Source organism: Labeo rohita, unplaced genomic scaffold (assembly GCF_022985175.1).
Source record: "Labeo rohita strain BAU-BD-2019 unplaced genomic scaffold, IGBB_LRoh.1.0 scaffold_412, whole genome shotgun sequence".
Taxonomy (NCBI): domain Eukaryota; kingdom Metazoa; phylum Chordata; class Actinopteri; order Cypriniformes; family Cyprinidae; genus Labeo; species Labeo rohita.
Window position 1 is genome coordinate 39,623 of NW_026129330.1, and position 26,115 is coordinate 65,737.

At 36.2% G+C, this 26,115-nt stretch overlaps 1 protein-coding gene and 1 long non-coding RNA gene across 3 annotated transcripts; one reads left to right on the plus strand and one right to left on the minus strand.

Annotated features, from left to right (window-relative positions):
* Window positions 1-635: 635 nt before the first annotated feature.
* Window positions 636-16,441, plus strand: LOC127160647 (GTPase IMAP family member 8-like). The gene is made up of 5 exons (XM_051103305.1): window positions 636-654; window positions 10,831-11,460; window positions 11,647-12,231; window positions 12,484-13,189; window positions 16,216-16,441. Exons 1-5 carry the CDS (start codon window positions 636-638, stop codon window positions 16,439-16,441), a joined length of 2,166 nt encoding a protein of 721 aa, XP_050959262.1.
* A 5,829-nt stretch (window positions 16,442-22,270) lies between these two features.
* LOC127160646 (uncharacterized) lies at window positions 22,271-24,649 on the minus strand. 2 transcript variants are annotated; one of them, XR_007826807.1, is made up of 5 exons: window positions 24,419-24,649; window positions 24,013-24,063; window positions 23,895-23,939; window positions 23,753-23,817; window positions 22,271-23,221 (listed from the first exon to the last, which is right to left on the minus strand). It is a non-coding gene; the product is annotated as an uncharacterized LOC127160646 (long non-coding RNA). The 2 variants fall into 2 exon arrangements; XR_007826806.1 differs by having other exon boundaries at window positions 22,279-22,948.
* Window positions 24,650-26,115: the final 1,466 nt, after the last annotated feature.

Sequence of the window (26,115 nt, forward strand, 5' to 3'; positions counted from 1 at the left end):
TACAGTGGAAATACACCTGGCCTTCTAGTAAAGTTAGCTTTACCAATTTGCCTCCTGGGTGGTTGTCTGTGTATTATTTGTCCTGTGTTTGTGAATTGGTTTTGCACTCTCTCTTATTTAGTTGTGTAAGATGTTCATTTTCTTTTTTTTCTTTGCTGTGCATACATGCAGATTACATTCTGCATGATAAAATATATACAATGCACAGTGACCTGATGATTCTCATTCTCATTGTGTAAAGTTTATTTATTTATTTTTTATTTAATACAACATTATTACAGTAGTAAACCATGTTTTTCTATGTTTATACATGGGAAGACGGGCGGGGAGTATACAATACTAGATTTTTTTTTTTTTAAATCTAGCCAGCAAACACATGCATAATATAATAGCATCCTAAACTTTAACCTACCATGCTGTGTGACCATAGGCTATATAACATGATGAAAGGTTAATAAATTACATCATGTAATTTACATGCATCAGCACATTCAGCAGATATAGCCATAAAATCAAAATAGAAATTTCTTATAATATATATATAATTATAATAGACAACGTTGCACTTATTCAAACAACAAGATATTTTCCCGTTACAAGACGAAGACGTTCATCTGCTTCTGCTCTATGACTCTATGACTGATGTGCTGAAACGTAAGTTCGCGGTGCTCAGGGGGCGGAGTTGTGAAATTTGACTGACAGTTTGAGCGCTTCTAAGAGATGCGCTTTTTAATGCCTTTAATTGGTTAAATATTTGTTAAAAAGACAAACAGACGTAAAAGGGTTACCAATAGCATTGATTTATTAAAAAAAAAAAAAAACTCCCCCAAAAAAAGGGCACTTCCCAGTGTAATTACAAAAAGGGCTCAACCTGTGCACGTGCCTGCTATGAATGAATACTTTTAATTGTAAAAGTCATTACCCCTTTTCCCCCAAGCATTGAGCATTGTTTCCGTTTACCTACACGTACGTTCAGCTGTAAGTTATGCTTACGCTGAAAATTTCCGTCTGTGTGTCATACATGACATGTAATTTCAGAATAGGTGCCCTTTAGTTATGAAATACTTACAGTATACATGCTTGATAATTTTGCAGGTTATTATCCCCTTATTCCCCAAACGTTGTGTATTGTTCACTTATACCTATGAGTAGGTACTGTGGAGGTGCTCTATAGTTACAAATAGGTACGCTGTAAATTCTGTTTAATTAAGCATACATTGCGGGCTGTAATCTAAAGAGTTACCTTTAACTCTCTTGATATTTTAATAACAATTACAAAAGAATAAAATAAAGCATACTTCCTTACCTTCTGAGAGGCTTGATTTGAGCAGATGATTTTACCATAACTGCCATCACCACATTTCTCCAGTATACATTCAGCATCTGGCTCATACCGTGATCTCAACCATATTGTAAGGTCCACGCAATTGGCCCAATGGAGGTATCCAATGGTGGATGAAGGTTTCTTGCTTGTTCGGTCTTTTCAGTGCGCAACGTTATTTAAATTGAAGTTAAAATCAATCTGACTCCATTTTATTTATGACTTCAAATTTAGGTTGTCATACAAATTGGTTGTTTCTCCACTTGTAATTGTTATTATTCAAACATTTGCTTATTCTATTTCACACTTTACTTTATATTTACTCTTACATTAGGAATCTGTGTCACTCAGGGTGCCTCATGTCGGCCGATTTACATGGGCCCCACGATCACAAACCCTCCAGTCTGATAATTAGTCAGAGGTTATGACTTTAATAGACCGCCTCATGCTTGTAATTTTTTTAAAATAGTGGTTCTGTTTAGCCCCCTATAGTCACCTATGTAACAACTTAGTTAAAGAACAAACTAAATCAGAGGTTATGGCTAGCACTATGAAGTATGCTAATACTTCAATCATGTTTTATCTAGCCCCCTATAGTTAGTCTAACTATATAACAACTTGAATAAAACTGAGACAGTAACCAGAGGTTATGGCTAGTATGAAATATGCCCGAACCATGCTAGTACTCCAATAGTATTTTGTCTAGCCCCCCATAGTTAATGCAACTGCATAACAACTTAACTAAAGTCAATCAGTCAGAAATCTAGAATCTCACCTGATGTGCCCCATACTCCATCTAACCTGAGATCTAGTATGTACTGAACCCTGGACGCTTATTTGCGGTAACATATGCCTTCACTTAATACTACTACTTGAGAAAATAATTTTTCTGAGTAAGTCAGAATAAAATCAAATTTAACAATTTATTAGCAGTCAGGTAGATATGTATTATGCCAATTATACAGCCAATTCAAAGAGATCAAATTAATAAAAGAAATCTCCAAGATGAATCTAGGAGTAAGATGCATACCTGACTTGAGACAAAAACATAGTACGAAGTGTGTCAATTGGTCCTCTTTTGTGCATTCGAAGTGCTGATTGGCTCACAGATAGAACCTTATAGAACCAAGTGAGAGTTTGATTTTGTAGATAGAACCTTTTTGTTTTCTAAATAAAAAGTCATAGAATGTACACAATTTAAGATAATTTAAGAATATGTGAATAACTCAATTTTGACAAAAAATGTCTTACTGAAGCTTATAATTCCAAGGCGACAATATGACACTGTCTACAGACGCGCTCTCGCCAGATCTTTGAGCAATGCCAAGTGCGCAGTCCTCAAAATCAATTCATACACAATAACACACTTTTTCTACAGCACTGTCATTCAGAGAAACCTCGCAGCTCGAGCTCAATTTCTCTTACTATTTCACTATATGACAACATTTTTAAGATGGAGGAGCGTAGCCCCTATTGTATCTGTATGTTTTCTTATTATTATTATTTTCCAACGGAAGTCTATCAGCCCTATGAAGGGAACATAGGAAAATGATTAAATTTGGCACACTTGTAGAGATGGCCATGAATAGTGATCTGACCAACTTTGGGGTGTCTAGGACCAACTCTAGAGCACCACCACAAGCTCAAAAACTCTATATTTAAATGGTAATAACTCCTGAACCCCTAATTTTAGATAAAAGAAACTTAGTACACCTGGTTCTTGCTGATCACATTCAATAGCTTACATTAAGACTCCACCCATTACAGTAGCGGCCATTTTGAAAAGTACAGTATTCTGTACTCCGTATTCAGTATTTTTGCTACTCCTCCTTGAAAATTGATCCAATTCTTCCCAAAATTGGCTCAGCTGATCTTTGGACTAAGCTGCACAGAAATGACTGTCTTTGTTCAAAAGTTATGATGTAGCAAACTTAACAAGGTTGACCCAACATTGGTTCAGAGGCTATATCTTGGCCAAACTTTGATCAATTGAAATGAAACTTGGTATTCTTCATCAACACCACGATCTGAGGGTCTATGCCAAATTTGTGAACACCGCCACCCATGTATCATGAGATATTCTTTTATAACCTTTCTGTTATAACCTTTGAACAGTTGGTCAGAAAATCATTATATAATAATAATAGTAATAATAATAATAATAATAATAATGTTTAATTTGTATAGCGCCTTTCCCAAGCTCAAGGACACTTAACAATAACAGGCAATATAATCAATACATAGATAGATGGACAGTAGGCATTTGCCAAGTCCAAAACATGTGATTGCAGTTGCAAACCATAGTAATAATACAAACATTCAAATACAACAGACAGTCAGATACAACATTAAACATACACATTATATTGTGTCAATGGATTCCTTGGGGCATGCCAAATCTGTGGATATCAATTTTGGCAAGATCAGCTAAACAATGTGTCCGCCATTTTGAAATTTGTCATAAATTGCAATATCTTTTGAACCATTTGACAAATCTGCATAAAATTCAGTAGGGATCATCGACAGGATGTCCCGGAGTTACCTGAAAAGTTTGAACACAGTGCCATCTAGCGTTCAAGAGATGCATTCTGTGTGTCTGTCCGCCATATTGAAGTTGTATTCCATATTGAAGATATTGTCTGCCAAAATCTGGTCATATGATCTTTAGACCGAGCCGAACAGAAATGATTGAACAAATTTTTGATATTTGCTACCGTTCATGAGAACTACCTCTCCGAAGTTGACCATGCCAATACTTGTTGATTTATCCTAGTTAGCTTAGCATGCTAATTGGTTACAGGCTAACCAGTTGCTATACTGTTCAGTGTGAATTTTCAGCTATCATGTTAACCATAAGTTGCGTTACCATTAACTTAACTTTGCATGTTACTCTGATTAAAATGCTAAAGACCTTTTTTGTGAGCTCATTATCACACCTAAACTTCTCCTTTGCGGCCTGTTGATTGTCTGTCAACTGAGTGGCACACTCTGCTAAGCCACTGACTCTGAAACTCTCATGTTGTGGGTTTGAGTCTCATGTGGTGCTTTATAAAGTTTAGAAATTAATGTTTTTATCCATTCATTTTCATTTGAACTTCTGTTCATTCTAAGTTCATTCTTAACTATAATTCTGAACCTGCTGTTTTTTTTATGTTCATTCAGTTTCTGGTGTTTTTGTTCTTCCTTCTCTGCACTGCACTACAGCCCCTTCTGGGGCTTGGCCCCGAATCGCTGCTTGCAGCTATATTATTTAACTATCATTCTAAGATATAACAAACACTATATATATCCTATATATAGATTATACAGATTATTAGGACTGGACAGAGTGTGATTTTTTTGTGTATGTGCTTTCAGTTGTTACTGTATTTTTTCTTAAATTTAGAATGAATTTTAGTACGAACGTTTTGGTGAATCATTATTTGTTTGTGAAAACGTACATACACAGATTTTAAGCACAAATTTGTGTGTAAGCATAACATTTTAAAAATGTTTTTAGTGAATATTATCCTATCTTTTAGGAAAATATTCTGGAAACTAAAATAAAACCGCTGAACATAAAATGCTCTCTAAACATTCTTAGAAAAATAACATTCCTAGCTGGGTTTTCAGAGGTGTATAAAGACCTTACATAATGAACCATTTTGTTTTTATCACCTTGGAACTGGGTTATTCAAAATGGCGACCCACAGGCTCAATCCAGCCCACCGATCATCTTCATCCAGCCCCCAAGAAGAGTATGCACAGGTTGCAAATACTCCGTAAGTTTTTGCACTAATTAGTTTTTCCATAATGTGGCAACCCTGGCCCAGGAAAAAAAGAAAAAAAAAAAAAAAAAAAAAAAAAAAGAAAAGGAAGACACGCAACAACAACAATCTAACCAAGACTGCAACATCAATAGACAGCAGGGTTAACAATTGCTTGAGGGGGTTATGATATATCTACAATTCTAGTTTAAACAAAAACAAAGACAGTGTTATCGATCCTGACTTTTTGCAAGAAATATCGCCGACACTGATGATCATCAAATTCAGTGTAGTTTGAAAATCTGTGTGTTCGGCTGCATACTGTGCCCGGTTCAGACAAGCACCAGTAGCACTTCAACTGACAAAAACAAACACAATTATGTCAAAATGGGTGGTTGCAGAGTGACGATCAAAAATTGTCATAAAGAGTTGGGAGAAAACCGGTGACAGATTAAGACTCCCCCACACAAGCAGCAGCAAGAATGCTGGCTTTTATCAAGGCCAAAGGAGGCAATTTATTTATATATTTATTTCTGTATTTCTAGATTTATTGTTTGTTTGTTTTTGTGTAACGGTTCGGTTCAATGCGATGGTTTCGATGTTGTCAATTCAACCAATTGATGCTGAAATGATGCAAATTCTAAAGTGAAAGTAAAATGCACACAGGCATTTACAAGCTATTTAAAAGCAAATAAAAGTGAGGAAAAGATGGAAAACTCTAACGAACTGCCTCACCGTCACAACCCTACTGGAAAAGTACGGTTTTTCTATGGGGATGGGAGAGGCAGACATTGTGTTACGCCCCTAGTTTGTTTATTAGTTTTTTTTTTTTTTGGTTTATGTGTGAATAAAGACTAGTTATTCAGTTTGTTATTTGCCTAATAAATGGCAATACTTTTTTTGTTCTTGTAAAAAAAAGGTTGGTGGGTAACGGGTTGTCTAATAAATTTGTTAAGAACTGTATATAGCTACTAGGGCTGGGTGATATGACTTAAAAAATATCCCCAATTTTTTTTTTTCAGAAAAAAAAATCAGATTCTACTTTCAGCATGTGAATGAACCCCGGCTTTTCCACAGTATATATGGGCACCATATCTTTTGCAATATGCATTGCAACTGCATCCGTGACCGCTTTCTACCGGGCCGCATTCTTATCATACCGGATACAGTTTGTTAATGTTTGTAAGACAAACCGTTTCCCTTGCCCCCAAATCCAATCTCACCGCATCCCAATACCGTAAGGAAAATTACATGTTCTACGGAACCCCAAAGGAAATAAATACCAGATGGGAGGAAAACATATCTTTCAATGCTTTCTCTTGCAGTTATATCGCTGGGTAATTCCGCTGTATATCATTTGCGGGCATCAGGGAGATGCTATTAATATGCAAAGCATTGACACTGCTTCTGAATGCACAATCGCATTTTAGTTCTACTTTTGAAATTCGCGATTGTGCGTGCTCTGTGTATACTACAGCGGCAGTACTTACCACACATTTTACAAGATTAGATGCTTGTCAGTGGTGCTCCGGGATCAGCAACTTATTCGCCATCACCTTCAGTCATCTCTCTTTAATCTGTTCATGAAGTGGTGAGCGAAATTGTATGTACTGTAATGAAACAGGCTACCGCTAACAAGCAGCTTACCATGTCCCTTTAGTGTTATTTTATCGCTAAACTTCCTAACTACCACATTATTAGGAAAGGCGATCGCAAAGATTCATAAAAAAGCGCTTATACTCGCTTCTGCTGTAAGTGAAGCTGGATCATGAATGATTCGCGCGAACATAGATGGATATATGTAGATCGAGAGGTGCATTCACTTCACAAACAAACGTAATCTACTGCATCTTCAGCTGCTCAGATGTCAGGAGTAAATGACATCTAGCAACACAACACCTCAATTGCTCAATCGGAGATATTCTTGTCTAACTTGCATCCCTGCTCTGGCATCAAAACATGGAAAGTTACTGGACTGTGACAGCTGGTCTAAGGTAAGAGCTCATGTCAATCAACTATTGTGGGAGCGGCCTCTGTCGGCTCGGTTTGAAAAGGGGATATTATTTTTACAGATTAATTAAAAACCACTGCATGGATTTTTATCATTATAGGGTAGATTTGTACATACACCGCCAACACACATTAATGTTCAAACAACATGAAAAAGTGAACTTAGCATCCGATGACCCCTTTAAGTTCCCTGAATGTTTTGTTAAAAGTTTTTTAACCCATGCGGTTTCGTTTCAACGCCCATATGTTACTCAAACAAATTCTAGGAGCATGCTGTATGGTGCATTCTCTGCAACTGAAATGAAACTACTTAACTCATAGATGTGTGGATCTGAATCCGCTACAGAGCATCAGCCTTGCACTTTCACATTGTAGTTTGCAGCCGTTGTCAATCAACAAAGGGTCAGAGTGTTAACGAGTGAGTTTGTAAGATTAATTTTCAGTTCAAATCCTCACAAAACTATGTAGCTATTAGGGGTCGGCGATAAATTGAATGTATTGAATTACTCGAATGTGTGGTTTATGTCGACTTGTTTGAATGAAAATGTAAATGATTCTTTCAAAGTGCCTGATTCAGTTTGGATTGAAGCAAGTGGACTATTGTCATGAATGGGTCATTGAATATTTGGTTTACTGGAACACCGCAGTGTTGCTCTGAGATGCACAACAGCTCGGGAAAAACAGGAAAAAAGACAAAATATGCCTAAAATGTAACTCACTCATTTAACTTCTTGTCTGTTGAAATGCTGCATAAAATTAATTCAACATTTGCAATCATACACTTGCTGATTCTTGTGTGATATTACATCATAAAAAAATAAATAAATAAACAAAAAAAAAACTCACATAGGGATATTTTTCTTTCACTGATTATAGACATTTCTGCATTCTAATAGGCTTTGACATGCAATGAATGCTTTTGGACTCTCAAGACAAGCTTTTGGTTGTTTTTTTTACAAAGTCACTGACATGATAATGTCAGCTAACGTGAATTAGAACAGGTGATTATTTCTGAATGAAAGGCATCCCTCGTCTCTCTCAGTTCGTCCCACAGTCACACATAGTAGCTACAGCACAAAAACGTTATTTTAGGGGAACTCTAATCAAGGAAATATCATACCTTATTATGTTGTCTTCTTTTTAAAGAACGTCAAATATTGTGCTTGAAACTTTTTGCGCGTAAAAATGATCAATACATGTGTGAGCATGTGCAGCTTGTTAATACTGAGCTCTGATTAACCAGTCGCCGTTATTTAGTTCAGAATTATTATACCATAATTTGGACAGTAAGGTTTACATAATACACAGCATTGTTAATCCAAAAGGGATGGCAAGGAGGGATGGTCCCATGCCGTCCCTGCATCCCCCCTCAATTCGAGCCCTGCATTTAACTGAAATATATGTTTTTCTCCCATCTGGTATTTATTCCCTTTGGGGTTCCGTAGAACATGTAATTTTCTTTACGAACAGGGTATTGGGATGCGGCGAGATTGTATTTGGGGGAAAGAGAATGTTTTTTCTTACAAAAACTTACAAACTGTATCCGGTATGATAAGAATGCGGAATTAACAGAGGTGTCATTTTTTGATGCCACCATAATTGCGATCAAGGTTTGCTTTAGTTTGTCTCTTGCTGTAGCAGTTTGCAGCATGCTTCAGAAACCCTCCACCTTCCCCAGCTCCACCTGTATAGATCTGCTACGAGGTGTTTCATGTATGCTATGGGGGTTATTCATATATGTTATATGCTCACAGTAGCATGTTGTATATGTATTGGCAGCAGCAAGTCTCTGTACTTGCTCTGCCGCAGCTGCAGCGTAGCAGATCTATTCTGCAAATACATTTACATTGTTATGCACATTATGCATACAGTTCTTTTTTTCCCCAATATTGAAGCATTACGGTGGAATTTGTTTAATATGACTTTTTGTTTTGTTTTGTTTTGTTTTTTGCAGTTCTGTAATATTAAAATTAAATGTAATATTACATTTATTAAAATTATATAAAATTAGCTGAATGTCAGTCAATAAACCAAAGAGAAAGACCACTTCATGTTGTTCATTCAAATGAGTTATAAACAGAAAGTGTAAGCTAATCTGCTACTTCAAGCTTTTGATTCAGCAATGCACAAATGTTTTCTGTGAAACAATATTGCAGTTGCTTAGAAACAAATTACTCTGAATTACTAAAAGGGTCAAGAGACAAACTTATGGTGGCATTGTGTGTGTGTACCTGGTATTTATCACGTTATGGGGACCAAATGTCCCCACGAGGATAGTAATACCAGTAAATTTTGACCTTGTGGGGACATTTGTGAGGTCCCCATGAGGAATCAGGCTTATAAATCATGCAGAATGAGTTGTTTTTTTTTTTTTTTTAAAAGTAAAAGTGTGCACAGTCTCCTGTGAGGTCTAGGTTTAGGTTGGGTAGGTGTAGGGCAATAGAAAATACGGTTTGTACAGTATAAAAACCATTACACCTATGGAATGTCCCCATAAAACATGGAAACACAGCGTGTGTGTGTGTGTGTGTGTGTGTGTGTGTGTGTGCACCTGGTATTCATCACGTTATGGGGACCAAATGTCCCCACAAGGATAGTAATACCAGTAAATTTTGACCTTGTGGGGACATTTGTGAGGTCCCCATGAGGAAACAGGCTTATAAATCATACAGAATGAGTTTTTTTGAGAAAGTAAAAGTGTGCACAGTCTCCTGTGAGGGCTAGGTTTAGGTGTAGGGTAGGTGTAGGGTGATAGAAAATATGGTTTGTACAGTATAAAAACCATTACGCCTATGGAATGTCCCCATAAAACATGTAAACCCAACATGTGTGTGTGTGTGTGTGTGTGTTTTCTTGACCAATAAAACATCAACATCTAAACCTCTGTTAATTCTCAGAGATTCTGCAGATGTAAAATAAAGTCAGTCTGGTTAGTATGGTGGTGATGCTTTTTGTGGAGTTGTTTAATCAAATCTTGAGAGATTTTCTTTCTTTCTTTTTTTTTTTCATTTGATTTTATCCAAGGCTGTGGCTGAAGTCAGTTGTAGTTCTTGTGTTTCTCTTTTCTTCAGTGATGCTGCTTGTTAACAGCAGGTGTTCATCACTAATGCACAATCATCATTTAATTAGTCACTTAATTATCTCATTAACTTTAACTCTTTGAGGACTTGATTCGAGACTTGCTTGTGACTTGAAAGGAATGACTTGGTCTCATCTCTGGTATCTTCAATATACTACAGATCATTCTGCTATATTTGTATTGGGTTAAAATTAACACTTTAAATTCTGTTTGCAGAAATCACAGCAAAAGACTTAAAGACTGCAAGTCTCCTGCATGGAACATCCTCAACTAACTTACCAAATAAGAACACAACACTTGTAATTCCAAAATAACACCTAATGGTTATTTCAGGATCCTGACATAGTTTTACAGTTTTACCTCTTCAGTGCTGTGTGCCTTATCATGGCTGAACTATTGCATTTATTTCACAAATTACCAAAACGTTGCTTTGTGTTACAGTGACCAGTTCATTGGTGTGCGTACGTGTCTACTTCATACTCTTGATGTTTCAGAGTTTCACCCTTCACTGCTGTGCTTTTGATTTTCTGCATCATGTCGAGTTGTTAATAGTAAACAAAAGATTCTCTGAATTTATTTAGTTTTGTCTATTTCAAATTCCGAGTATGGGACACTTTGCCACATTTCAAGTCACTTTCATTTTTTAATTCCAGATTTTACTCTTTGATTCACAGGGTCAGCTTTGTCTTATATCAGGATTGTTCTGGTGGGTAAAACTGGATCAGGAAAGAGTTCAACAGGAAACACCATCCTGTTTAAAGAGAATTTTAAGCAGGGTATTTCAGCAGTGTCAGTTACTAAAATCTGTGAAAAAGCAAAAGAGAAGATTGGTGACAGGACCATCTCAATCACAGACACTCCAGGCCTGTTTGATACAACAATGTCAAAACAAGACTTGAAGAAGGAAATAGAGAATTGTGTCGACAAGTCTGCTCCTGGTCCTCATGCGTTTCTGCTGGTAATCAGAGTGGGGAGATTCACAATGGAAGAGAAAAACGCAGTGAAATGGATTCAGGAGAACTTTGGAGAGGAAGCTGCTCCTTACACTATCATACTGTTCACTCATGCTGATCAGCTGAAAGGAATATCATTAGATGAGTATATCAGTGAAAGTAATGATCTCAAGGCTCTTGTTAGAGAGTGTGGTGACAGATTTCACTCATTCAACAATGAAGACATGAGGAATCGCTCTCAGGTCACTGAACTGCTGAAAAAGATTGATATGATGGTGAAAAATAATGGAGGACAGTGCTACACAAATACGTTGTATCAGAAAGCTCAGAAAAAGAAAAAGTTCTGTAAGTGTGTTTTTGTCTTTTAAAAAAATCACCATTACATAAAATAAACAGCAGAGTAAGTATAAATTGTACCCAGATTCCTTTCATTTTGTATTGATAAGTCCAGAATCAGTGACTGTTTGTTTCAATTTATATTGTATTGATTTCTTTAAAATCCAGCTGCTCAGTTTTATTTTACATTCTGATTGCCAGGGTTAGGGAAACCTCAAATTGTGCTGCTTGGTAAAACTGGATCTGGAAAGACCTGTACAAAAAACACCATTGCAGTTCAAGAAAGTCTTGACAGGAGAAATTTGCGAGATTATGCTACTGAGAACTGTGAAGTACATGTGGATGGAAAGAGCATGACAATAATTGACATTTCAGAAATGGATGAAATCAAGAATCTTCTCATGTCTGCTTCTGGTCCTCTTGTGTTTCTGCTGGTCATCAGACTGGACAGATTCACATATGATGAGAAAAACACAGTGAAATGGATTAAGAAGAACTTTGGAGAAGTAGCTGCTAATTACACCATCATTCTTTTCACTCACGGTGATCATCTGAATGGAAATTTATTAGATAAGCTTATCAGTGAAAGGAATGATCTCCAGGCTCTTGTTAATGAGTGTGGTGGCAGATATCACTCATTTAACAATAATGACATGAGCAACCAATATCAGGTCACTGAACTTCTGAAGAAGATTGAGATGACAATGGAGAAAAATGAATGGAAGCACTACACTAGTGACATGTACAAAAAAGATCAGGCAAAGATCCAAGACAGAGCAAAGTTCTGTAAGTATATGTATGTGTCTATTTGTGTCTTCGTTGAATCAAAATACAATCATAATATAAACAGTGATGAGCAAATAAAATGTTCCTCAGGATCAGTCAGTAACTGTTAATAAATTCATAATGTACTTATGTCATTAAATGTTTAATTTACATAGGTTTTGTTGTTGTTGTTGTTGTTGTTGTTGTTGTTGTTAACTGACTTGGTTGTTTTATATGTAATCACTCAGTTTTATTTGATGTTCTGATTGTCAGGGTCTGGGAAACCAAGGATTGTGCTGCTGGGTAAAACTGGATCAGGAAACACAAGAGCAGCAGAAACTATTGTGGGACAAAGGTTTACTAAGACCTATGAGAAACAAGAAGCTTGTGTGGATGGAAAGAAAATGAAAATAATCAACACTCCAGAACTGATTGATGGACCTGAAGAGAAGATAAAGAATGAAATAAAGAAGCTGGTCTACATTTCTGATCCTGGTCCTCATGTGTTTCTGCTGGTCATCAAACTGGGTGAGATGTTCAGAGAGGAAAATAATATAGTGAGATTTTTTCAGGAGAACATTGGAGAACAGGCTTTATGTCACTCTATCATTCTATTCACTCATGCTGATCATCTGAGGGGAATCTCATTAGATGAGTATATCAGAGAGAGACCATATTTACAATCACTGGTTCACAGCTGCGGTGGCAGATTTCACTCATTCAGCAATCAGAGAAGAAACAGTCAGGTCACAGATCTGCTGGAGAAGATTGAAAACACTGCAGAGATGAATGGATGGAAGTACTTCACAAATGAGATGTTTGAAAATATTCTCAATGATTATTTATGTAAACTACGTAATATTGCATTAACAGTTGGACCACTAGGAACAGCAGGCATAGTAGCAGGAGGCATAGTTTTGGGAGTAACAGAGATAGTTGCAGCACCAATAACATTAATTGTAGTAGGAAGTGTAGCTTTGTTTGGAGGAGCTACAGCCGGAGCACGAGCAATCTACAAAAAAATTGGTAAAAAAGAATAGGAAACTTTTGCTAATTAGTTACTGTATGAGTGACTGCTGCAATCAGTGGTTATAGATGGATGACGCATTATTGCTTAATATTTTAGAATGTGTGTAATAAATCTTTCATGTTTAAATCTTTAGTATAATAACAATGAATACTTCTGAAGGCTTTATTTTTTTATATATTTTTTTAATTTATTTATTTTTTATTTTTTTTTAATGCAAAGGTGGGACCAAGTTATTCCTTTCAAGTTGCAAGCAAGTCTAGAGTCAAATCCCAAGTCCTCAAAGATTTAAACGTTAATGAGATAATTTAGTGACTAATTAAATGATGATTGTGCATTAGTGATGATTGTGCATTAATGATACACCTGCTGTTAACAAGCAGCATCATTGAACAAAAGAGAAACACAAAAACTACAACTGACTTCAGCCAGAGCCTTGGATAAAATCAACTTGGGAATACTACTACTACTACTACTACTACTACTAATAATAATAATTAAATCTCTCATCTGATTAAACAACTCCACAAACGGCATCATCAGCATCACTCATTGCTAACCAGATTGACTTTATGTCTTCAGAATCTCTTATTGAGAATTAACAGAGGTTTAGATGTATTGGTCAACAAAAGAAACAAAACACACACACACACACACACATACAAAGCCATTATAATGGTGGTCAAGGTTTGCTTTAGTTTGCCTCTTGACCTTTTTAGTAATTCAAAGTAATTTGCTTCTAAGCAATTGCAATATTGTTTCACAATAAGCATTAGTGCATTGCTGAATCAAAAGCTTGAAGTAGCAGATTAGCTTATACTTTATGCTTATTACTCATTTGAATGAACATCGAGAAGTGGTCTCTTTCTTTGGTTTATTGGCTGACATTCAGGAAAAAAAAATAAAAAAATAACAAGTGCTACTAAAAATAATGCTTCAGTATTGAGGAAATAAAAAGAATTGTATTGGCTTTTAGACATGAACACTTATCATACGATCCTCAACAGTGGTGACAATAATTATTCACAAGGCAGTGCATGAAAGATCATGTTCCATGAAGATATTTTGTAAAATTAAATTTAAACATAAATTTAATGCTGCTTTGTCAGGTATCCTCATAAGCACATTCTTGAATGAGTTAAATAACATCTTAAATGAACTTAAAGAGTTGTGAAAAAAATTAGATGCATGTCAGATCCGCATCATGTGCAGAAGCGGCAGGTCTTAAAGTCACAGCAGCAAAAAAAAGGTATCAAATCAAATAATAAGAATAAACATAACAGGGATTATTGTAGCTATAATATGGATTAGTCTATTTTAGGGCTGCATGATAAATTGCATCATGCGCATCACGTCATGCGTGATTTACGGCTCTGTGTATTAACTGCCGCTCCAGCTGAACGCATGTGATAGAGATTTATTACTAATCACAAAACTGGCTTTACTGAAGAGATGCGCATGACAATCGGATGCGATTTATCATGCAGCCCTAGTCTATATTTAATTTATAATTTATGCTGTTAAGACTGTAAAGTGTTTGATAACTTTATTTCTGTAGGGTAAAGTCAGCAAAAGTGGGACATCAGCTAAAATGGGATAAATAAGCTTTTGGTGTAGTTCCTTTAAAAAAAAAAAAAAAAATACTGATAATAATGGGTGGTCTGTTCCTTCTTGTAATGGTTGTTGTGTTTGTTTGTTAATCCACACCCAATTACAGCATCTTTATTTTAATCAATTAAAAATAAAGATTTTGCATTGGTTACATGACATCTATGCTAACCCAAGAACAGGAAAATCAGAATAACTATGAAAGGGGTATTAGTCTCCGCAACTCATACTATGACTCAAGGCCTTTGCCTTGTTTATACAGTTCAGACAGTCTTTTTGGCTTTGCAAAGCGAGTCTTTGTAATGTTTGATGTTAACTATTTTCTGTCTACACTTTGTAAATGCGTTGCATTATTGACTAATAGGTGGCAGGACATGTGACAGGTGGTCCACAATGCTAAAATTGCCAAACATTATTTTTTGGGAAAATCTAGTTCGTTTCATCTGAACTAATTCCAGATGGTCAAGATGGTGCAGAGGTCTTTAAGAAATTTTTAAGGGTAGAAAACATTTAGACAATTCGGAACTCCAAACAGAAATTTGATTTTCTGCTCTGTTCATCTTTTGTGAACAATGGGGAATGCAAGGCAGGTTAAGCAGTAACTACAGAGTCTCAGTGTCAGTTAATTTGGTTGCTCTAAATATGACTTGGCAAAACAGCTGAAATGCTGAAATCTGCATGGACTCCCTCTGTGCCTTTGGGTGTTGTGCATGACTTTGGAGCAGGTTGGCAGCAGAGTTGTTTAAGAGGTGAGATAGATGACCCATGCTGACCCTAGCTGCAGTTGCCACCGCATGAACGGCAGAAATCTTCACTGCTCAGGCATGTTATTGCATGTCAAATATTGCTATGAGAGATCTTGCAGGAAGATGTGCACTTAATTCAGATTTTCTTCCGATACATCAGTTGGTTTTAACTAAGGCAATACAAAGGTTTAAATTCAGGTTTTAGGATGTATGGAAACCTCCTCCAGAGGGGGATGGACATAGACTTCTGCCAAAAATAAGTTTATCATAAGCAACCCCTTCAGATCCAAATTATATAGAATTATTAGCCGAAATTAAATGGATAGATATTAGACATTGTGAATTTGCTTATTAATTTTGAATGAGACCCGGCGAAATGCTGTAGGAAGGAGTCATGAGGAAGAACCTTGTCTTTTAGTGACTTGGGGGCCAACCTCATGATGAAGATGATGGTGGGTGGGGGGCTATAATGATTAGCTTTCACCGGACTACAGTTTAGTTGCCAACTGGTCTCTATGTTCTCAGTTTATATATTGAGGTTATAATGGACCTTTGAATCTTGAATCTTGTTTTTCAAAAAGAACAGTTTCTGTTTTCCGTTCTCTTGTTTTTGTGTTTTCGCAGATTATTGTCAGTGAACTTCCAGAAATTCGCGGAGAGGTTCGAGCTTTATCATAAAGGGCACAGTTTGTGTCAACAAACAATGGATAACGGAATAACAGAAACTTCAGGGAATGTTAGAGAGAGAGACGGAACTTCGCAATTCAGGATGGTTCTTTGGGAAGAACAGTACAAGCTACAGAGACCTTCAAGAGCAGACTACCGAGACTCTTCAAGAACTGACTCCTGAGACATATCATGGATGGAGGCATTCTGAGCTACAAAAGAGTCTAAGTAAGCAGTCTAAGTTTTATCTAAGTTTTGCAAGTAAGTAGCTAAACTTGATTAAGCATTATGGACCTTAACATGTGGGACACATGGTTTGGATTAATATTGAGACTCTTTTAAACTTTTAGTCACAACAAGTGTCAATCATCTTACTTTTGTACATTTCCATAAGAGTGTTGATTTGCTTTATCAGATTACAATTTACTGTTGTACGACTACAGTCTCTACAGACTATGAGACAATCTCCCTTAACCGATGCTGGTATGTGGTATGATAGAAGTGACCTGTTCTTTTGAACATGTAGAAGGGAAGAGTATGGCCTGATCACACAAACTTTTCAAAGTATGTTTTATGAAAGTTTGCTTCCAATAATCATTTTATGTTGTCATATATGATTAAGAGGGGGGAATGAAGGATTGGACGATCCTCAAATGCAAACTGTGTGTTTTGCCCCGAAAGCAACCATACATTGTGTTGTGTTTTGCTTTCTTTTTATATATTCTTAATTTATTATTCATTCATTTATTCATTTATAATCATTAATCATTTTATTATTCCATTTAATCATATAATCATTTATAATAATCATTATATTCATTTATATATTCATTTTATTGATTCATTATTTAATTAGTCATTTATATTATATTATATTTGTTTTTAATATATTTTTTTCTGTTGCTGTTTAGACTTATGACAGTGTGGTTTCAAGGGCTGTTTGCCTTCATGAATAAAAGATACAAGGGAATGTTTATAGAAACTTGAGGTTTATGGGATGTTGTTGTGAATCAGTTTGGTATAACAATACTTGTTGGATTTGTGTTCTTCGGGTGAAGTCTGCACTGTAAAAAGTAATTTGTTAAGTTCACATAATTAAATTGTGCAAACTCATTGCCCTAAATCAATTAAGTAATCTTAACTTAATATTAAGTGTAATTTAAATTTAAATCTACTAATATATTAAATGATTGTGGCATGAATAAATCATGCAATTTCTTTGTTTTCCTGTTGTTGTTGTTGTTGTTTATTTGCCTATTTTATATGCTGTCTTGTGTCAGCAGTAGTACAACAAGAAGAGCAAATAAAATGGTTATTGTTACAATTAATAAAAATAAATACAATTTAATTGTTACCATTGTTGTGTTTAGTGTGCTGAATGTTGAAGTCTGTGAGAGATTCAAGTTTGGTTGATTGCAAAATATTGCCACAATTAAATTATATCAACCCAACCCATAGATTATATCAACCCAATTAAAGGTTTCACAAAGTGTTTATGAAAAGCAATAAAAGCATAAAAACGAATTAATCAACACAAAAAGTACACTAGCTAATTGTTTAATAAAAGATTGGATCACCTTCTTAAAGCAGTCTATTTATATCTTCTCTTTCTTTGAAACCAAATTACTTTGATACTTTGATATTGACAAACCAGTGAATGCAACTAGAAAAAAAAAAAGAGTTCTGAAGTGGAGGAAATGAGTAAAAAGACTATGAATTGCCCAGCCTCAAAAACTCTTTTCTTTTCTTTTTTCCTTTTCTTCTTCTATTGTTATGTTGCACATTAGCAGCACTTTAGTGCACTGCTGCCTCTCACTTAAATATTTTAAGTAAGTGTCAATGAAAGCAGTAAGTAAATTGTTTTATTTGCCTTGAAAGTAGCTGTAACTTAATAAAACCTAGTAAGTATAACTACTAAGTAAAGATAACTAATTATATCTAAGTAAGGTAAACTGTTGGATTTTACAGTGTGGGCATTGAGACTTTCACTCCTCTTTACTTTCATTGGCTTTTTCCTCAGTCAACTTCCTGGCTGACAGAAGACTGTTAATAGTGTTTTGGTTATTTTTGGTACCAAACAAGACCTCCTGGGTTTGGGTATCAGACTACTCTGCTGATGAGCTGTTCTGTTACCAGACAAAGTGATACTTTCTGACAGGATCTGGCATCCGTGGCTGGATCTTAATTGTCTAGGCATGGAGACAGCGATCTAACACTAATTTGAAATTATTTCTATAGCCACCCGAAAAGAGAATTGTTTTGCCACTTATCTTCATGATTGATTGTGATACAGAACCACTTAGCTATTTTTTGTGTCCGTCCCCAAAAGGAAATCTGGAAAAAAATGTTGTATTGTTCTGAAACAATATAGTTGCATTTCCATACATTACAGATGGCAAACCATGCAGGACATGGAAACATGGACAAAATACATGAAAATTTTTGTCATTTATACTCCACAACCTGCAAAACACTATTCATTTTTTAGCACATTTTTTCAAATGCTAACGCACTGCTTTCAAAACTGATGAAAGCACATTCAAATCGATGACAAACTGTCCATTTCTGCAGGAATTATATTGAAATATAAAATCTTAGTCTTAATTATTAAGGCTGTCGCAATTCGTCGATTCAACTATTCAATTTTCAAAAATCCTCACAGTATAAAACCACAGTATAAAAGGGCACCAGGAGAACATCGCGGTTCTTCGTCTGAAGCTTGCGTCCGAAGCATGGCGAAGATCCTAGAGAACGCAGTGTCGCATTCCCTTCTTAGGGAACCAAGAGACATTCTCTTTTGAGGGAACACAGAACTGCGTCCTCTAGGTGTTGCTATAGAGAACGGTATACACACTCCGCCATGGTGAGGGGAGTGCCATGCTCTACATGGGTTTGCTTAGGAACCGTCTCACAGAACGTAGGTAGTAACACCCAGTCCCAAGGATACATGGGTAGAGTGGGGCCCAAGGTGACTGGGGCCTGAACCAACTCAGAGAATGGGAAAGAGGTCATGCAGGATTTTAGAGAAGTGTGCAGGGTGCCTAGCGTGCACACTTACCACCATGTGGATTTTAAGAAAGTGCCCAGAGACTAGCATGTGCACTTACCATAAACACATTTTAAAAATACCATTACTTAGGGGAGCTTAGCCTAGGCAGGGGCGTGTCTACGTGGTGGCCAGGGGTGGCACTGGCCCCCATTGAATTCTGGCTAGCCACCCCAGGTGCCCCCCCTACCAGATATCTAGTGTCGCGATTTAGCTCAAAGGGAAATGTATATAAATAATTACAAATAATTATCATTAATTACAATTATTTATATCAGCTGCCAGTAGTAACTGTGGCAGAATTAATTTTACATCAACTAATCTGTTCGCCCAGCAAACATTCAGTATAATTTTTATATCAACTCTAAGAAATGATATTTCTTGGCCACAGAAAATAACTTTCTTAAAGTACTATTGCATTAGAGTGTGTAGCTCGAATCGGAACCGTAAAGGGACATTAATTTGCAAGGCAGAATCAGAATCAACGTAAATTACGTAATCACGTAATTTGTGCACAAGAGTTTTATTAACGAAGGACTAGCACATAACTAATCTAAACAAACAAACACGAAGTAACTCATACATGGGGGAAGGGTCAGTGAGAAGCAGTTAGAGAGAGACAAGGAAATGAAGCTATGAAAAGAGTCAGTTAACCACCTGAGTGAAACCATCAGTGCTGTCTACAGCTTATACTAAACCTCTGTTTTGTTTAGTTAAATGTACTGTACGATACTTGCATTGCCTTGGTCGTTGAACAAGTTTCCAAATGCAGTCTCTGGTGAAAGTCTTGATGGTTGGAGCAGTGGTGGTTTTGGAATCGTGATCACGTTCTTCCAGGTCTGAAGAGTGATGAATTCCAACGATGTTCTGACTCGATGGTGACTGGGAGTTTCGTCCCATGTGAAAAGTGAAGAAGAACCAAGAGCTGAGAGGGACCCAGCTGAAGTCCTGTGATCTTTGGGGAATGGAAAGACAAGGCCGCAAGGCCTGGCGTGCACTTAGGGAAGTCCTGAAGAATTCTAGCTTATGTTCTTAGGTTCTAAAAGAACCACTGACTCACTGAAGCGAGTCATGAAGATGAATTCCAGGGTTGAGTGGAAATGTCTGGCTCTTTGTGGTCGAGAGCCACAGCTCTGTATGTTGGGGCGTGTCGGGCCCGCAGGGCACGCCCTGTGCCAGCTCAGGCTCCCCAAGGGTTCCCCCACACGGGCAGCAATCGGAAGACATTGCAGACGAAGAAGACAGTGAAGAGAGAGAGTGGAAAAAAAAGAGAGGCAATCAATCGTTTGATGCTTTTAAGCTCTCTGCCTCCAGGAGGTCCACGAACCAATGGTAACTTTCACCTTTGGAGGGAAAGTTTACGACTCTTTGTCTGTGAGCATGGTATTTTGCATATGTAATTCGATTGGGTGTTGATGCAAAAACTAGTAAGGATTTTTAAAACACTAACATGTTGCAAAGGTATCAACATATAATATACACCATCATTTAGATAATCAAAATACAAATTCAAAGAGACCAAACATGGCATAGGTGAGTTATACTACACTAGAGATCTATTATAACAAATGTATACAACAGAATACAATGAAAACACAAAATTACAAAGCAGTAATAGTAAAACTATACACAATGACCTGGGGCGATGTGTGATAGGAAGGTCAAGGATAGGTTTGTCTGTGAATGAATTAGGAAAGAGTCCATTTCTATAGGCATTGTGCAACGTCCTATAGACATATTGCAGATGAGCAAACTACGTAAAAACTACATCTCCAATATGTAATGCAGACGTCAAATAGACGTTTCCGTGATGTATGTATGTTATCAGGGTACCCAGATAGCACGTGTACGTCTGCAAGAATCTGTTAAAGATCACTTGATGTGGAAAGCATCTGATGTGTACAAGAGATGTACCTCTGTCATGTTTGTAGTTCACTGTAGTTCCCCCTGCTGACTAGTCTTTATTGTTCACAGGTTCTAGTTAACTTGTTACACAGGGGCACATATGATTTTTTAACTGGGGGGGACCAAGCAGTCAGCAAATGATTTCAAATAAGTTAGTTATTTTGCATAATTTGGGCTAATGGTTTTTACTAAAAAAGCCACTGGGGGGATTCGTATTTGAAATCATGCCTAAACAACAAAGAACAAAGGTAAACAAAACCCTACCTGATCAACATTAGCAATGTATGATCAAACTGTTATTTGTCTATGCCAATCACCCACCAAAACTTCACACCTTCTGCAAAATATGTTTTATTTAGCTAAAATTTAACGTGGTCGCATTTGTTGCAAGTGCATGGTCTGCACTGCTCCAAAGCTTCTGCTCTATAAAACGAGCATTGTAGCAGGAGTCAGAATTCAGATTCTGAAGCAGCAATAATTAAGGAGAGGCGGCAGGGACAGTGAGGGGGACGGATCGGGTCACTATGACCCCACCACCCCTCCCCCGTCCCTAGTGCCATCTGCTGCTGTTACCCCCCTTGTATTGTTATGGCTCTTGTGATTTTCCTTGTTCTTTTTCAGTCACATATTTAAACACTGTCATAGTATAACAAAACACTTTAAGGCAGTTCCGGGTATATATATATATATATATATATATATATAAAACCTAACCCTGACTTTACAAAACAAATTAAGATACAGTGACAATTGTAACAGTGACTAAAAATCTATTGCGAGGGATTAAGTGTATTTTAAACCCCCAAAAATAAAGAAAAAAAAGTGCAAGTTAACCATAAAATAAATGAATAAATAATAACTAAAATAAAAGAAATTAAAATACAATACTAAATAAAAACAAAATGATGATAAAATAATTTTGTAGAAAAAAATTATATATATAATACTGTTTTAATACTAATCAACCTTAATAATAGTATAATTAGTGATATAAATACGTGTTTTTTGGTAAAGTATATCAATTAAATTGAGTAATTTATTAAATTGGCACAATAAAATTGATTATATAAAATTGAATATATAAATAAAATATAAAGTTTACATTTGCCAGACCCATTTGGGTAATCCAGATGTGTATATAAATGTTTTAGTTTTCTAAAGATATGTTCTACTTAATTCAGCATGCTTTATACAAATGTCTGCATTTAGGAAACACACAAGATACTTGTTTATTCATTCAATTTATTTATTCATAAATGAATTAATTCCTTCCATCCTTCATTCACGTTCTACTTAACTGTTCTACTTATTCCAGCATACTTTAACAAATGTCATCTGAAAAACAAAACAAAACACAATATTCATTTATTTACTCAATGAATTCACTGCTTCCATTCTTCATTAATTCATTCCTTCCCTCCCTCAGTCTTTCTCTCTCACCCACTCATTCGTTTACTACAATTTCTGACTGAGGAACATGGCATTGACCTTCAGGCCTTGTTCATCGACACAGTATGACAAAAATGTTTCCATGTCACATTGAGACTGAAATACAAACAAAAAGGCATCCTTTGCCTCAGGGAATTCACTCCCCTGGGCCTTCCTGAGCGCATTTTGTTGATCTTCACTGTTCATCTGTGGAAAAGTAGGCTCTGTCACCTCACCACGGAATAAGTCTCTGTGATCGTTTCCCCAGTACCAAGCTTTATGAAGGTCTCTTACAATGGGTGGCTGTTGCACCTGGTGAAGAGTGTTATACTGGTGAACAATATTATTATTTATATATAATATAAATAATGGCACAAACTAATTAAACTATTTATCCAGCTTGCATTGCAACTGCTTGATATATGACCACTAAAATCATTTATTTTATCAGTGTCCTCTTCAACCACAACTCTTCTGCTGGTTGACTGTCTGGTGGTGGATTTTGACACTCTAAGAATAGGCTCAAGGGTTCCCTGAAGGAGCTGGGATGCGTCTTCTGTCCAATGAGCAAATCTCTGTCCATGCCTTAGTAAAATATGTAAATGTATACACTCTTTGTGACCTTGGATCACAAAAGCAGTCATAAGGGTCAATTTTTCAAAATTGAGATTTATAAATTAATAAATACGCTTTCCACTGATGTATGGTTTGTTAGAACAGGACAATATTTGGTCGAGATACAACTATTTGAAAATCTGGAATCAGGTACAAAAAATATTGAGAAAATCACCTTTAAAGTTGTCCAAATAAAGTTTTTAACAATGTATATTATTAGTCAAACATTAAGTTTTCATACATTTACAGTAGGGATTTTACAAAAATCTTAATGGAACATGATCTTTACTTAATTTCCTAATGATTTTTGCCATAAAAGAAAAATCTATAATTTTGACCCATACAATGTATTGTTAGCTATTGCTACAAATATACCCCAGTGACTTAAGACTGGTTTTGTGGTCCAGGGTCACATTTGTATAACACCTTTCTAGTATCATCTTGCCAACAGTGACTTAATACACGTGAGATACTGAAATTTATCTGTAGAGTCTGTCATACCCTTCTAGGCAAAACCTCTCCATCAACTGAATGCACCACCACTGGCGAATCAATGGCACATCTTCCTAAAAGAGTGCAAAACACACACAAAATTACACATAACAGTAGTTTTATGGTATACTTGTGTGAAAATCTCTCTTACCTCTGTGAATGTTAATGGACAGGATGTACAGGTACTGAGAGCATACTGTGAAATACAAATAACACTGTAAGACTTTGATTTTATTATTTAATAGCTTTGACAAATCAAACATTCTTACCATCAGCATGTAGATGACATTGGAATTCCCTGCACACTGTTGAGGAAAACACTGGAAAAGGTGCATCCACAGTTAGTTTTGAAAACAATAACAATAATAAACCATAATTAACCACACATGAACCATAGTAACTATATTATACTACATATACACTAACTATAGTTTAACCATATTTTTATTTAGTATAAAAAAACATGGTTACTACACTTTTACTACAATAAATCCATGCTTACATTTCGTAAGGGATTACTGTCACTCTATATTAATATCAAAATACAGGAGCTGAACACGCACAGTAACGTAGCTTGATATTTTAAACATTTGTAATTAATTAAGTACATGGCCCAGGCTGTACCAGACAGTCAATTATCTTTTTTATTATAAAATGTCTCGTACTTATACTTACCTTTGATGATAAAATTCGAAGACACCCGTCTCACCTTCCGATGATAAGTAGAACTGTCAAGAATTTCTCCTTTTAAGGTTTAAAGTTGTGTGTAAAATGCAAAAGAATCCATATCACTAGAAGACGTCGTAAAAAGTTGGCGGTGACAGGAAGTGGCATCAAGCGTGCGCCTGCGCAGAGCAAAACTTGCGTTTTCGCACATGCGCAGTACAAATCGTGTTTCAGGTACGGATCGGGTAGTGACAATGGCAAGTGAAAGATGTGAAGATAAAGGCTTTTGGGAGAAGCTAAAATGAAAAAAGCCCAGTTACTTTAGGTTAGGTTAAGAGACAGCAGAGATTCTACAATGTGTTACATCTGAGAGCTACTGAGTTAGAAAATAGAGTAAATAGCCTATAAGGTGATTTGTCTGATTAACATGACACACACACAAACCTCTGGTCAGCTATCCTTGTAGGGACTCTCCATAGGCGTAATGGTTTTTATACCGTACAAACTTCCCACAGACTTACAGCTTGTGTATTATATTTTTAATATCTAATAAACTAGTTTCCAGCATTTGAACACAAGTAATTTAAAAGAAGAAAAGTAGCTTATCTCTCTTTCTTATATAACAATACCTGGACTAAACGTGTGTGTGTTTGTGTGCTTCTGGTTTATATATCCTGGTGGGGACTTAAACCTGAATATACACATACTAATGGGGACTCGTGTCACGATGGGGACCTAAATTGAGGTCCCCATGGGTACAAAAACTTATAAATCATACAGAATGAGATTTTTTGAGAAAGTAAAAATGCAGAAAGTTTTCTGTAAGGGTTAGGTTTAGGGGTAGGGTTAGGGTAAGGGGATAGAAAATACAGTGTGGACAGTATACAAACCATTGCGCATATGGAGAGTCCCCACAAAGATAATAAACCAGACTGTGTGTGTGTGTGTACCTGGTATTTATCACGTTATGGGGTCCCTACAGGGATAGTAATACCAGTAAATTTTGATCTTGTGGGGACATTTGTGAGGTCCCCATGAGGAAACAGGCTCATAAATCATGCAGAATGAGTTTTTTTGAGAAAGTAAAAGTGTGCACAGTCTCCTGTGAGGGCTAGGTAAAATTCAGATAAAACTACTCTATGCTTATCTGAAACCAAAACTATAAGAAGAGGTTGTTTCCCCCTTTTCCCAACAATCTTAGTAGACAGGGACAGTCTAGGAGTAAAAAACAGCCCTGGATTTTCTCCCAAATAGGCCCACTACAACTACAAACACTCGCTACTATCTCACAACATTACAGCAATTCTATCACATTTATGGCAAATAACATGACAAAACCTATGGTGACTCTGCTGACAAAAACAATAGAAACCATAACAGAAATGTTAATTATTTCCACTACCAATACCATTAAGACCATTACAAACCATCAAATTTTAACCATTAAAACTATTACATAATTGTTTCCTGTAGTGTGTTTTATTAGGATTTAATGGCTTTAACAAAAACCACGAAAAAAAAGGGAACAACGTTAAAGGTGATATATCATAATTTGTAGTAATAGTTTTAGTTTCTAGTGAGTTTCTAATGACTAGTAACTAAAACTATTACAAATCATGTTATTTTTCAACACATGATTGACATAAATGCATTAATGTGTGAACTAAAATACGTGAAATCTAAATAAAACAAGCAGGAGGCACATT

Excerpts from the sequence above, each read along its gene's own strand:
- LOC127160647 (XM_051103305.1), top strand. Across the intron at positions 12,232-12,483 it reads CCAAGACAGAGCAAAGTTCT|GGTCTGGGAAACCAAGGATT; the intron begins GTAAGTATATGT and ends TCTGATTGTCAG. Across the intron at positions 13,190-16,215 it reads GTAGTAGGAAGTGTAGCTTT|ATTATTGTCAGTGAACTTCC; the intron begins GTTTGGAGGAGC and ends GTGTTTTCGCAG.